At 51.9% G+C, this 13,753-nt stretch overlaps 6 protein-coding genes across 6 annotated transcripts; 4 read left to right on the forward strand and 2 right to left on the reverse strand.

Annotated features, from left to right (window-relative positions):
• Window positions 1-3,511: 3,511 nt before the first annotated feature.
• POX_g08581 (uncharacterized protein) lies at window positions 3,512-4,078 on the reverse strand (the record flags this gene model as incomplete). Its single annotated transcript, XM_050117352.1, has 1 exon — window positions 3,512-4,078. The coding sequence occupies one exon, from the start codon at window positions 4,076-4,078 to the stop codon at window positions 3,512-3,514; it is 567 nt and encodes a 188-aa protein (XP_049965496.1).
• Window positions 4,079-4,319: 241 nt separating this feature from the next.
• Window positions 4,320-5,266, forward strand: POX_g08582 (Metacaspase-1B; the record flags this gene model as incomplete). Its single annotated transcript, XM_050117353.1, has 3 exons — window positions 4,320-4,930; window positions 5,016-5,185; window positions 5,241-5,266. The coding sequence occupies 3 exons, from the start codon at window positions 4,320-4,322 to the stop codon at window positions 5,264-5,266; spliced, it is 807 nt and encodes a 268-aa protein (XP_049965497.1).
• A 2,373-nt stretch (window positions 5,267-7,639) lies between these two features.
• POX_g08583 (uncharacterized protein) lies at window positions 7,640-8,188 on the forward strand (the record flags this gene model as incomplete). Its single annotated transcript, XM_050117354.1, has 1 exon — window positions 7,640-8,188. The coding sequence occupies one exon, from the start codon at window positions 7,640-7,642 to the stop codon at window positions 8,186-8,188; it is 549 nt and encodes a 182-aa protein (XP_049965498.1).
• A 1,445-nt stretch (window positions 8,189-9,633) lies between these two features.
• POX_g08584 (uncharacterized protein) lies at window positions 9,634-10,812 on the forward strand (the record flags this gene model as incomplete). Its single annotated transcript, XM_050117355.1, has 3 exons — window positions 9,634-9,721; window positions 9,766-10,358; window positions 10,474-10,812. The coding sequence occupies 3 exons, from the start codon at window positions 9,634-9,636 to the stop codon at window positions 10,810-10,812; spliced, it is 1,020 nt and encodes a 339-aa protein (XP_049965499.1).
• Window positions 10,813-11,920: 1,108 nt separating this feature from the next.
• Window positions 11,921-12,436, reverse strand: POX_g08585 (uncharacterized protein; the record flags this gene model as incomplete). Its single annotated transcript, XM_050117356.1, has 1 exon — window positions 11,921-12,436. One exon carries the CDS (start codon window positions 12,434-12,436, stop codon window positions 11,921-11,923), a length of 516 nt encoding a protein of 171 aa, XP_049965500.1.
• Window positions 12,437-13,024: 588 nt separating this feature from the next.
• On the forward strand, window positions 13,025-13,621 carry POX_g08586 (uncharacterized protein; the record flags this gene model as incomplete). Its single annotated transcript, XM_050117357.1, has 2 exons — window positions 13,025-13,344; window positions 13,495-13,621. 2 exons carry the CDS (start codon window positions 13,025-13,027, stop codon window positions 13,619-13,621), a joined length of 447 nt encoding a protein of 148 aa, XP_049965501.1.
• Window positions 13,622-13,753: the final 132 nt, after the last annotated feature.

The following is a 13,753-nucleotide window of genomic DNA, read 5'->3' on the forward strand; positions in this document are numbered from 1 at the left end:
GAGCCAGATCAACGGGGCTTTGGGGTCAAGCGTGTGTTGAATAATGACCCCTTTCGCCCCCAACTAGGCCCGCAGTTGACCTGACTAGTGAATGTGCGGGGTCGGAGCGGGAGAGTCGGATTCCGTGTCTCAGCCTGTCCAGCAGAGCCTCATCTGAGTAATCGCCCGTTCCTCGGAGCCGCGGGCTCAGCTCGGGCTGCCGGAATGCTACACGATGAGTCCTGCGCCTCCCCCGGTGATGCACATTGATCGTGTTCTTCTAGACTCGCGCCCCAGGCTCCTCATCACATATCGCATGACAAGGATATCACAGCATCGTTGACCCGTGATAGGTCCTCTACCGGTAACCGTTTAGAGTAACCTGTCCTCGGCAATGATAATTCTACGATCTGATAGTGGGCCTGGACTTTGACTCTCTGATTGGATGTCCACGTAGTGAATCACAGCGCCAACAGGTTTTCTCACTAGGGAAAGGTGGGGGTGCATTTGAGGCTCTTGCGGCACTCCTGGGCACAAGGAGACGGGTGACACTGACGGTGTCATTTGATGATTCTCTGCCGGGATACTGGAACGTCGGGTGTCAACCGCTGACTACTCGTAGCAGCTCCAGGTAACCACCCAAGACGGTCCCACCTGCCCGTTGCAAGCCACGAAATCCGATTGATGGAGGGCAAGTTGGGACGACCCGCATAGACCGTGACCATGTGTGACTCGGTCTGTTCGAACCTTTGCAGGCTAGGCAAGTCTTCACTCGAGCCCCGCCGTGCCTGATTGCAATTCAGTGAAAAGAGGCGACCGTCATCCAATGTGGGTAAGCTTTGGAGACATGACTCGCATGGGCCTAGTGAGCTCGTGGAAGTTGAGCCGCCTGAAAGGCCCCCCAGACCATCAATTCACGAATAACCGGGCTCTCTCAGCCCCGCCCGTGCGGGAGATGACAAGGTCAAGATACCTTCTCATTGAAGAAATCTTCTGCGATCAGTACGATCTTCAGCTGCGGAGGGTACCTATATGACGTACTATGACTGTGCATGGAGTTCATTGGGCTACTTGTGGATGCACCGATAGCTGGTGTGGGTACCCATGGCGGAAAGTCGCCTCGCACAAGTAAGCGTAGATTGAAATACTAAAGGGAGTGGTGTACTCTGACGGACTCAAGGCCACCCATGACCTACTTATGGGATCTGTCAATGTGGAGATTTGCCTATTTTGGTATCTATCTCTCAGAGTGGCTACTTGACTACATAAGTATCTCAGAGCGTCCGAGGCCTGGGGCTCGTTCATTATCCTCTCCGAAGACTGTCTCGGCCGTCCCTTCCCACTTCTGACCCTTAAGATGATGCGCATTGATGTCCTTGCATTGATGTCCTTGCATGGAGGGCCGTACCGTAGCTCTGGGCACTCATTGCCACCCTTTCAAAACGTCGCAAACCATGTGGATCAACGTCGGACAGACGCGAAGAAGGGCATAGTACGAGGTATCCGGGAGAAGATGTTCTTGAGCTAATGCAAAAGTGATGCATCTGATCAGGTTGGGGCCGGAATATTCTGTCTCAAACATACTAGATGATTCCGGAGCCCTACGTGCCAGCTCTCCTGCGGCAGGAGACAGACGGGATGACCCCTGTCCAAAGAATAATTCTTTCTCAAGTATCTACTACTTCGCGGAAATTGAAACGTCAGGGCCATTGTTGAAAGCGATTTCTAATCCAGGCGGATGGTTGGCCGGCGCTTTCGGGGGCCGTTGGCGGGTAAACTGATTCTGGTGAAAGCGACGGGGGGAGACGGTACATTTGGCAACGCAGGTACACGCAGAGACGAACTATACATGCGGCAAGTACTACCGTTCACATCCTCCTGGCCATGATGTTTCGAGACACCAAATATTTGGACTCTCCAATCTTACTGTCATCACGTTCTGCGTAATAGACCTGACATGTCCGTCCTTGCATTGATCAGTGTAATTTGAGGGGCCGCGTTGCTCCACACCATCACGGCTGCATTGACCCGCAGAAATCTACAGGCGCCACTACCACCAGGACCGCCAGGTAAACCACTCGTGAGAAATTTTTCGGACTTGCCTCCTCCAGGCGTCCAGGACTGGATGCATTGGTTGAAATGCAGGGAAGCCTCATGGGATGCCCCCGGAGAAGAAATACACCCGGGGAAGTTCGGACGTCTCTGCTAGTATACCCGTGTGAAATCCATGTACTATACCCGGACAAACTATCGTTTTCATCAATGACCATCGAGTCGCCAGAGAAGTCCTGGACAAACACTTGGTGGACCACTCTCCACGAACAAATCTAGTATTTGTCTCTCAAATGTCCGTTCTACGGCGGTATCACTCTCTGCAAGAAGTCAAAGTCCATCGCTTCCTGCTCCGTGTGCTAAAGGGCCATGGCCGACGATCCGGAAGGGTACCACGATCTTAGGGCCTTTAAGCTCGGAGCGATGTCTGAGCGTGGATGGCAGAGAGTCTGAGATGGATCCTCACACGCTTGTCTTTGGGCTCAGGCGTCGAGACTGAGCTAATGTCAAGAATAGTTGATTACTCATCCAGACCCATCCTTCGTTGCTGTGTGGGGCAGGGGAAGCAGTGGTCGAGGTGAGGTTCCTTTTTTTCCCCTCCTCCTGATTCCAGAAAAACCACTGGGTCCGAATGTTCGATCCGAGTTGCAATGCACGAATGCGAGTTCCGACCGAGGATTGGCCACAAGAGGATGCCGTCGTCCCGTCGTCCCGTCGTGCTGCCGCGTTGCCGTGTTGCTCTGCTGCCACGCTTGAAATATGGCTTGATTGTAGATTTGAGACACCGATCAAGACCACAATTGAATCAAGTGGGACCATTTGAGAACACTGTATACTTCGGGAGATATTCGCCCAATTTCAGGGCTACTCTTCAACGCAACAAACATCACGGTTGCACGACATAGTCCTCGGATACTGCCATGCAGGTGTGCCCCAAATTCCAGCCATGGCAACTCATGGCTTTGCCCAGACGTCTCCCAAGCAAATCATTTCAAGATTGTTGGAAAGGAACTGGGAATTCTGACGTGTGTTTCTTCCAGCGCACGTCACGCATGTTCTCGTGACCCAGACCCATACACGTCCATTCGTCCGTCTCCGAGCACGAGGGAATGATGCTGCCTGCAGTCTGCAGTCTGCAGCCCTACGAGCAGCGGCGGGGGCGTCTTTGGTCGGCTTGGCGTGGGTTTCTCAGAGGACGGCAACGGAACCACGGCACCGACAAGCGCATCGTTCGAGGGGATCCATCTATTTGGTGATCGTTCACTAGTGTTCCAGGTTCGACCTTGCAAAAAATTTCAGTTTGACCATCATCATCCCCACGATAGAAATTCTGTTCTGTTGAAAGACACGCAAATCCGAGGGTGCAGGCTATAGCTGCACACGAGGTAGCGGACGGACCCTGTCGTCGACGACTCGAGGGACGCAATCGCCCAGACCCACCTGTCAGCCAGCCCGCGGCGAGAGAAAATCAACAGACGATTCAAAGAGGCGCCCCGACGGCGCATGATATTCCAGAGGCACCGGGAAAACAACATCTCCATCGTCTCCTTCGCTGCTCGTCTTCTTTTCTCCGTCTCGGCTGAGCAGTGCGACCCAGAAGAAGCAAGGTCACCCGAGCACTCGGTATCGAAATCTCCTCTCCACTGACACCGTGTCCAAATGTATTATCCTCCCCCGCAAGGACCGCCTCCTCCATCGGGTCCGCCTTGGCCAGGATATCAACCGGCTCCATCGCCCTCCTATCATCATCACCACCACCCACCGCCACCACCAACACCACCGCGACCTGGGTATCAACAGCATCGTGACCGTCCTCCTTCAGGTCCTCCGCCCGGGGTATATCCGGGGACGCCCTATCGCAATACGCCTCCACCGGCTCAGCCACCGTACCAACAACCATCACCCTCTCCGTATCCTCCGTATGGCCCAGCACATCACCCGAGCTGGGGCGTGAGCAGTTATGGTACGCAACATGCGCCTGTGCTATTCTCTCCCCCCCCCTACTCCCCTCTCCATTTTGATTGATGGTCTTCTTGTACTTTTTCATGCTCGTAGATTGTCATCATCACTAACGGCAAGTGAGGGAGGCAACAGGACCCCCTCCACCAAATTCTGCCACGCTGCCCCCTGCACCTCCACAGAATTTCCAACAGTTTGGCCATGGAGCCCCATCAAGCTATCAATTTCAGTACTCGGCATGTACTGGGCGCCGAAAGGCGTTGCTCATCGGGATCAACTATTTTGGTCAGGCCAACAAACTGAACGGTTGTATCAACGATGTAACCAACATGTCCACCTTCTTGCATGAGCGATACGGGTATCGCCGCGAGGATATGGTCATTTTGACGGACGATCAACAAAATCCCATGAGTATACCTACCAAGGCCAACATCCTGCGTGCCATGCATTGGCTCGTCCGAGATGCTCAGCCACACGATTCTCTCTTCATCCACTTCTCGGGTCATGGTGGTCGGACGCCCGACTTGGACGGGGACGAGGATGATGGCTTTGACGATGTCATCTACCCCGTCGACTATCAGAGTGCCGGCCACATTGTTGACGACGACATGCATGCCATCATGGTCCGACCGCTCCGTCCCGGTGTACGCCTCACGGCCATCTTTGACTCCTGTCACTCCGGAACCGCGCTCGACCTCCCCTACGTATACTCCACCCAGGGAATCTTGAAAGAGCCGAATCTGGCCAAGGAGGCCGCGCAAGATCTGTTCAGTGCCTTCACGGCGTACGGACAGGGAGATTTTTCCAGTATGGCCAGTACCGCGATTGGCTTTCTCAAAAAAGCGGCCAACGGCGGTCAGGCGCGAGAGCGCACGTTGAAAACCAAGACTTCGCCGGCCGATGTGGTGATGTTTTCCGGTTCCAAGGATACTCAGACCTCGTAAGGAGCGACCTCGCCGCAACAGAGAGAAAAAAAAAAGAAAAGAAACCTTTAGGAGTGAAAGAGACTGACCCTGCGTGAACAGAGCCGACACTTTCCAAGACGGGCAAGCAAAGGGTGCCTTGAGCTGGGCCTTTATCAAAACTTTGACCCAATGGCCTCATCTCAGCTACTTGCAGCTGCTGAATAACATCCGGGCGGAATTGGATGGCAAGTACACTCAGAAACCCCAACTTAGCTGCAGTCATCCCCTGGGTAAGTCCAACCTGTCATGCCACGGACGGGGCTCACCTGCTGACTCGTGTTGAAGATGTCCATCTGCGTTTTGTGATGTGAGACCCCGGAAAAGATGCCTCCCGCTCGTGTCTCGCAGTATATTTCTTTCCACCGTGTACACACCCTGGACCATCTGCATGTTTTTTTTCTTGTGAGACCCCTTGGCGGCGGCCCTTGTGTCAGTTTGAGTCTTGATCACGCGGGTTTCGGAATGGGCGGCAGGTGGTTCGCCGCCTTGTTTTCCAGATCGCATCCATCGACTTTTCAATTCGACACCAATCTTGAAAGCCGGAGGAACCATTGACTACAGGGCTCCGGTGCATATTCTAGCAGTGTGTGGGGTTCAGATCTGGCTATCTCCGGTTTCGCACGCACCTTAACGCGGCTGATCTTTCGGATGATGCAACGTATTCTCCCTCCCGTTTCTTCTCGAAATGGGAACATGGTCTCTGAGCCAGTTCACAAGCCATTGGATTCAGAAGTAGCTTAGTGTGGCTCGGTGCCGAGACATTTAACTACGGACCGCAGGCCCTGCCTCGGTCGACGGAAGCTAAAATTAGCACCGGACTGCTGCAATTGGATACTTTGTCAGTACGGTATTGCGACCCGTTCCCGGGCGCGACCAAGAAGTGGTAGTTAAGTAGATGTCTTTGCTGCGTCTCTACTACGCCTCACGCGCGGCGTGGTTTTTTGAACGTTGTAACTGGTGGATTTCTGCAATGACACATCTGTTTCCATGATTCTACACGTGGTCGAGTCGATGAGAGGGAGTGCTCCTGTATAACAAAAAAAAAAGAAATCTCCAAAGCGCCCAACTGGTGCTGACCTTTTCTCCCTCGGTCATAGAAATTGGTTCAATTAAAAAACCAGCCCCTGCTGGATTCCGGCAGATCCTCAATTGACTTGATGTGCAGTCGATCCTCTAGCCGTGCATACATTTAGACGCATCAAGAATTTCATCGTCCATCGTCACTTGATCATCACGACGAGGTTTTGTATTTCCATTCTCCCGTGCCCATAAGACTGTGAAGATTACTTTCCATACCCACTCCGAGGATGCCCTTCACATTATTATCGACTCCGAAGAAACAAAAAGAAAAACCCCGGTGATTTGTTCCTTTCCACCGCCACCCTGCCGCGCACACCAGGACGGACCGCGCCGCAACAAGAAAAGAAAAGAGGCAAAAAAGGAAGCGGGTCCACGCCGCGTCAACCGCGAAAGAAAACTCGAATAACCACGGTTGATCTATAGATGGGGGGGGGGGGGGGGGGGGGCGCTGATGTATCAGATTTCAGACAAAACACTCGAGCGGGACGGCATCTGATCTTGATCTTGATTCTGATACATGCGTCCCTGCCTATCACTTGCCAGATAGGCTGAATTAGCAGCCGATCATGCACATCGTCCATCGGCAAGGCTGGCGACAACAAGTTGTCAATGAGTCGATGCGGCTCGAAGGCGCTGTGCCTGGTAGGAGTAGCGCGAACTTGCTGATTCAGCATCCACTGTCCATTCTTTCTTTTTTATCTCTCCGTGAGTCGTTTAGACTTTATGCAAGCTTTTCGACCCAACTTAGCCCCCGCGTCATATTGAGGGAAATAAAATAGAAAGAAAACGATGGTAAAATAATAAACAAACAAAGAAGCAAATGGAAGAGGTCAGAGTTCACCCCGGCCACACCGATACACTTAATTGCCCGTCTCGGAGTCAAGTGTAACCAGACAACTTCTAACGCAGTGGAAACCCAATCGGACCGCGAACCATGGCTCTCGAGGACATGAACATGATGGACGCACGAGTCGTGTCAATGTTACACCCGCAACATCCAAATTGAGGCCGACCAGTCGTAGGAAGTCGTCGGCGGTGATGAGTCTGGAGGGCTGACGAGGAAGGGAGAGGCGGCGCTGCCCCGAGATGGAATGGCTTCGACTCCACTTTTGTGGAGTTTTCGTGGGCTATTCTGGTTGCATGAACTTTAGGTAGTAGTAGTGGTTTATTTGACAATATTGGGGGTTGCTCAGCTTGTGGATCGCATGTCATTCATCTCGTCTCAAGGAAGGGGGGTGGTTCTTTCTGGTTGTTCTTTATGATTCTGACCTGGGACGCTGTTTCTTCATAATCTTTTCTTATTTCTTCTTCTTCTTATTTTCCCCGTCGCCAGCCATATATCTACTTACTTGAGTTATTTCTTTTGATCAAACAGACGTTTCCAAACGAGGGATTGTGGAGAAGAGAAGAAGAAGAAGAAAAGAAAAGAAAAGTCTTTTCTTCATCCAAACCAACAAAGAGACTGAACTTTGTCCGTTCATCTATCCAACTCTCCTCCCCGACATCCAGTCATGTCGACCTCTTCATACTCCACAAGCAGTTCCTCAAACTCCCTCTCACTCGCCTCATCAAGTTCTCATCTACCATACCACCACCCACAACCCATGTCGAGCCTTTCTCTAGGCTCCCAGTCATCACGACACACCTCCACGTCCACCGGGAAAACACCCCGCTTCTACTCCTCTCCAGTCCAGAATGGCTTTGAAACCCCCCTTCAACTCTACGGCCTCGAACGCCGCGAGCCATCCATTCACGAGAAACGCAAACGATCCCGGCGCATCTCCCACGCTCTCGGCGAGATTGCAGAGAATCCCGCTCCCCCATTCAAGTTGGACACAGTCACATCACCTCCAATCAACAAACTTCGGCGTCGTTCCACCTTTCTTCCGGGTTCTCCTCCCGTCTCGGCGGCAGCTTCATCTCCTCGCAGCATGGTGGATGGGCCTTGCACGCCGCAATCTGAGCCCGGTTCCGCCTGGTCTATTTCCACGACGCAGAGTCATAGCTTTACCCATCGTCTTGTGCGACGATTGTCGGTGCTTTCGATTCGAAGAAAAAATCCCATGCAGTCCAGTCTGAGCGGTGTCGCTTTGTCGAATGGGATTGGTCCGTCGATGCAGCATGGCACCCGTCTTCAGCCGGGTTTTATATGAAGACAAACCATGACGAGATCATGCGCTGGTGTGGCTAGCTTTTACGTGGGAGTAAGGAGTAAAAGAATCCGCTTTTTTCAAGGGTCTGGCTTGACAGACATGCTACACAAGGACTGTGCTGGTGTGTGCAAGTGTGAAGAGCTGGAAATGATACAAAAAGACAGGACTGGACGACGAAGACGACCCCAAAACTATGGTTTTTGTTTTTGGTTTCTCAAGCGTGTCATTCACTCATGAAGCAGCGATGCAATGGTGTGAATCTGACTTGTCAAAGTACATAATTATCTGAAGTTCAAAGACCACCCGAGAGATTCATGTAATGCCATGGGCCAGGAGGAGGAAATGAACGATGTTTGATTCCATCAACTATTGAATAAATCTCAAGCCCGAGTCTCTGTGGCAATTCAAGAATCACCTGCAATTCCTCTCCAGATTCTACATTGAACTTTCTACGTCCAGAGCAGGTTGTGGTTTTCTCTCTCTCTCTCTCTCTCTCTCTCTCTCTCTCTCTCTCTCTCTCTTTATCAAATCTTAATCTAGAAGGAAGCTGGAAGGGCCCAAACGCCTCCTCCTTGCATACCCGCAGATCCAAGATCTTGACTATCTCCAGACTAACCTTGGGGATACCCACCCGCCAGTGATTGACATGCACGAATCTTGGAATCGAGGGATAAACTACTAAACGTCCGGTGGTACCTTCTCCACAAAAGTTAAATACCGTCCACCGACTCTTTGGGCAACTCCGAGCCTGATCTCGGACCCGTACCCATCTCCTTGATCACCCGCCACACAACTTTTACACTTGCATCAATGTGCATGGTTTGTGATTACACGAATCCAGACCTCATCCTCTATCGCTTTTCAAATACGCAGAGTTTAATCCTATGGAGGTATTGTACCTGATGTACTGCGGTCCAAATCTACTCGCCCTCGTCCCCCGGTGCAACTCTTAATTCTCAAGAACGAAGATCGATTTTAGCTGGTGAAAAGCTCCTACATTATCCTCCATGCACATGATCTCTGATCGACTCTCTCCGCTCCAGTGAAATTGATCGACTCCCGGTCGGTCTGTGGATATTTTGACCGGTTCTGCAATCGGGGAGGGATCTACATGCAAACATCAAATATCATGGCTTGACATGGGCGTAAGGTTCATGCAGGTGCATGATGAAACTTTGCATTTACAGTAATAGGTATGCAAGTGGACATGAGTACCTAACATAGCACAGTATATACATGTCGGTACCTATGGACCGGGATAGGAAGAGCCTTGCTTTTGGGTTTATCTCAAGACTTTGCGTCATACTGGGAAGGTATTAGCTTGTGTCCTTGAATATCTACCTACCTAGTACCTGTCCGGGGAATCAAAGTTGTAATTTTATCATGGGGTACAATCATATTGTAAGTCTGTAAATTTGAGTGCTTTCTCGAATACACGGAAGGGAATGTGTCCTATCACCTACCAGATTCGGCTGGAGTATACCAAGGCATGTGTGAGACAGCACAGCCAGTCGGGCCTGCGAGTCATTGTGAGTATGAAATTAGGTTTTTGTTGATCCAAGAATGCAATCAATCAGGCAGCTCTGATGATCGAGTGGACTCAGTCCATCTTTACAAGATTTCGTCTGCCAGACGGGATGTGGTTGTTCAGTCTGCGCCGTCGGCACGGCAAAATTCTACCACTTCGTCACCGGACGATTCCGTCCATCCTTCGAGGCAGCAGTTCACCGGCGGGGTCTCGACTCCATTCAACTCTACCTACACAGACTCTCCTCTCCTCGAGGAGGAAGAGCTGCCCAGCGAAGACGACATTTTGACTGTGAGTGGTAGCGGTTCAGTCACAGGTGCACAGACAGGAACAGAAACACGGACACCAGCACAGACACAGATACGCACACGAGGCTACAATACTCTCAAGACGCATCGAGGTCAGATATACACAGGCATGGCCATTGGTGGCTCTCATACATGGAACTATGACCCCGGAATCTGGAAAGAGACCAAAGAAGAACCGGATCGGTGGCGCATCGACTACGCGACGAACAAGAGACGGGCTCGCTCCGCCCCCACGGGGAGTGGAGCGCCCGTGGGGACGGAATATCACTGGTTGATTGTGGCACATCAGGTCAGTGTCAAGGTGAAGATGGGAAAGCAAGAGAGTGATGTGGCTGTAACTTTGATGTTGAAACCGGGGATTGGAGACTGCCAACCTGACAAACCGGGGGGGGGGGGGGGGGGGGGGGGGCGAAGAAAACTATCTGACTTTTCTTTGGATCCCATCTCAGCACGTACGCAAAATCGACGCCAACACCTACGAGACCCATCTGAAGGGAACTAAGTACAAATTAGCGCACAAGTCTACCTCGTCGGAATCATGGTCTATTCCGACGGTACGCGGTCAACGGGATCGTGAGCTGGAATTGTTGGAAGATGCCAAGCGTCGGGTTCAAGGTCTTCCACCGGTGTTGACCACCGAGAAGGTCAAGATGGATCGACGTGAAAGGGGTCAACAGAGTCTGGATCATTTACTTGGTTGGAAGGCGATGTGTGCCGAGAAAGATGGGGTGGATATCCGGCCGAGGGGTCTCAAGAGAAGGCGCGGCTCCGGCGATGACGGTCTTTGATGCGAGACCCTTGATATATCTACAGTTCTTCCAGAAGAAGGGAGTCATCCCCTGCACTCCAACGGGACGGCAGATCTTAAGCTTTCATAGGTACTGACTGTGGGCGATGCTGATATGATTATCCGGTAATTTATAGGACAATGCTCAAACCGGACGGGTATTTTTTGTTATTCCACGAATAGCTTAGGTTTCTGAGCATGAGGGTTGAGGAAACAATCAGAGAGTATAGTTAGTGATACCGTTTCCAGAAAATGCTGCCATGATAAAAATACGAAAACAATACCAATGATAGCATGATTATTGTGCAGTAGCTGGAGTCAATGCGTGGAGTTGTGGAGTTGTGGGCTCAGAATAAGGTCCCGTCACCACTCCGTCTGCTAATGTTCCCCAAATACGTCAGCTTCCGCAACCGGCAAAAAGCAGGGAATACAACCATTGACCCAACACACTTCGGTGGGCAAGAGTCAATCTACGTCATCCCGCAAGGTTACAGTTCCGAGGGAGGTGGAAAATACCGTGGCAGGGGACCGGGGAGAAAATATGGAAACGGTGTATTTCCCGGAAAGCTTCTATACAGCATGGTCTTAATGGTAGAAAATCAAAGGAGATAGAAAGAAAGGGGGGGATGATGCGATGACCGGATAAAATAGAGGCTCAGCAGATAATCCGGTGAAAACGGTGACAACGGTGACAACGGTGGCAACTTCGCACTATGAACCCTCGACATGGTCTCGCCTCGTTCGTATATCAACATCAGGCTCTGTACATTGTTCAAGGATATGCTTGTCTTGTTGCATTCCTCCAAAAAAGGAACAAGTACTCATGGTCACTGAGAGAGATCAGGGATAAGACTCAATCTCAGCAGACCGGTGGGGGTGAAAAAGTGATAGGAAAAGAAGACATGGAAGAAGCGCTCTTGTCAGGGCACAGAACCAGCCCGAACCCGGACAGAAACGTTGTGGCGGAGTGGTGTGCGAAATCGGGACCAATTTCCGACAAGACCAACGCACGGCGTTGATCAATCTAAGGGAACAGCGATGGACCCTTCTCTTTTTGAAGCTGATGATCGAAACAGGCTGGTGGCCAGCCGATCCAGAGATTCGGAGACCTAGAGCGTCACACTTTCCAAGTCCCGCATGACGATGGACAATTGCGCCCGCTTGGCCGCCTCGGCAACCAGGCTGAAATCCTGTAAAAAGGGCGCCGTCGCGGTTGGACCCCCGGACCCGCTGACTTGGTGAGGATAATGCCCGGCAGCAGGCTGGTGGGTAGATGAAGGAGCCTCGGCTTCCAGCCGAGGGTCTAGCTCTACCGGTTGTGACATTGCAGGCAGACCGGGAGCGCCCGCGAGATTGGAGAAATTTTGAGTAAGAGGCTGGGTTTGGGCCATGGCGGGCTGTGCGAGATATGCCGAGGCGGGGGGTTGTTGCAGGGAGGTTGCACCGGCAGGGACAGCCAAATCCGCGGGGAGATGGGAGGAATGATAAGGTGGTGGAGGTTGCTGTGTGACCGCGCCGAAGGTGTTGGAAGAGCTAAGACCACCCGAGTTGGAGGCGGACGGGAAGGTCGAGGAAGCCGAAGAGGATTGCGACGAAGGTTGGAAAGAATTCAAGGTGGTATTCATCCTGTCGACTAAGGGTGGGAGGTCACAATCTTTAAAGCGGGGGGAAGAGTAAGGACTCTAAGCTCTCCGGGTCATGCAATCGATCGACCAAAGTGGGTCAGGCGAGAAACCTCCTCCCCCAGGTTGAAGAGAGCCGCGACAGAGAGCAAGAGAACGAGAGAGAGAGAGTCCAGTTGGAGCGATGAAGACCAGCGGATAATAATGACGGTAATGGCGTTGGCAGGATAAGCCGTTGGCCTCGCCAAGCAACTGAGATGAAGTCTGAAACTCTAGATCGCTTGAGAACCGAAAGAAGACGAGGAAATAGAAAAGGTCTAGAAGGTCCCCGAAAACTTTGAGTGGATAGTGAATTGAGCACTGACGCAGGCCGGAGGTAAAAAAAAAAAAAAAAAAAAAAAGTCCCGTGCAAGGTAAGGTAGGATAGCAGAGAATCGTAGGTGAGAGGGGAGAGAGGCAGAACAGCAGAAAGGCAGAGAGCGTCAGAGGGATTCAGTGTGAAGGGGGAAGAAAAAGAAAGCAAGTTGAGATGTTGCGAAAACGGGAGGGGATCCGAAAGAGTGTCCGTGACCTCGTTCGCTATCTGGCGTGATGGAGATTGACGATTACGCCCCGTTTTCTGCTGGTGTCGATGATTCGTACGGAAAGAAAACGCAGAAACCATCGGGGGAAGAGACCTCGCCCCAGAAAAGGACGAAAATGGAGTCCAACAAGTGGTCGATCCCGACAATTACCCGTCGATGGTATTACGGCCGTATCTCCGCGCTCTCCCCCCACACTTTGCTCTTTACGAAGCAGAAGGACAGAGATCGCCCCATGCAAGGAGAGTGGCGAAACTCGTGTGCAGGGGATCCAGTCGGTATCATTACAGTATACTCAGATATTCATACTGTCTGGGAATGCCTCGGTGAGTATGTATCACATGATTCGCACATGGACGGCCCTCATGTCTGGAAAGGCGACCAGTCCAATTGTCGACGATCCAAGCACCTTTACTGCGTCCAGCAGTGAACAAAGGACCTGCAGCGTGCAGTCTCGAGAGTGTGGGCGAGTCCTGATAGGGTCTCTCCAGTAACCGGACACCAGCCACCGGCGGTCCATGTCATCCAGCATGAGGCGCATAAACTTGGGTTGGTCGAGGGAGGGGAAGAAAACAAGTCGCTGTCGAGCAATGCACATGTTGGATAGGTCAAGGTGATCGACATGTTGACCTGGAGAAAACGGGACCGCGGCTGGCAACAGCCTTGTCGTCAGTCAGGGGGCAGGGATGACCCCAGATCGGAAACAGGAATTTGCTGGACTGGATGGGGAGAGCCAATG

The sequence above is a fragment of the Penicillium oxalicum genome, chromosome VII (assembly GCF_001723175.1).
Source record: "Penicillium oxalicum strain HP7-1 chromosome VII, whole genome shotgun sequence".
NCBI classification, from domain to species: Eukaryota; Fungi; Ascomycota; class Eurotiomycetes; order Eurotiales; family Aspergillaceae; genus Penicillium; species Penicillium oxalicum.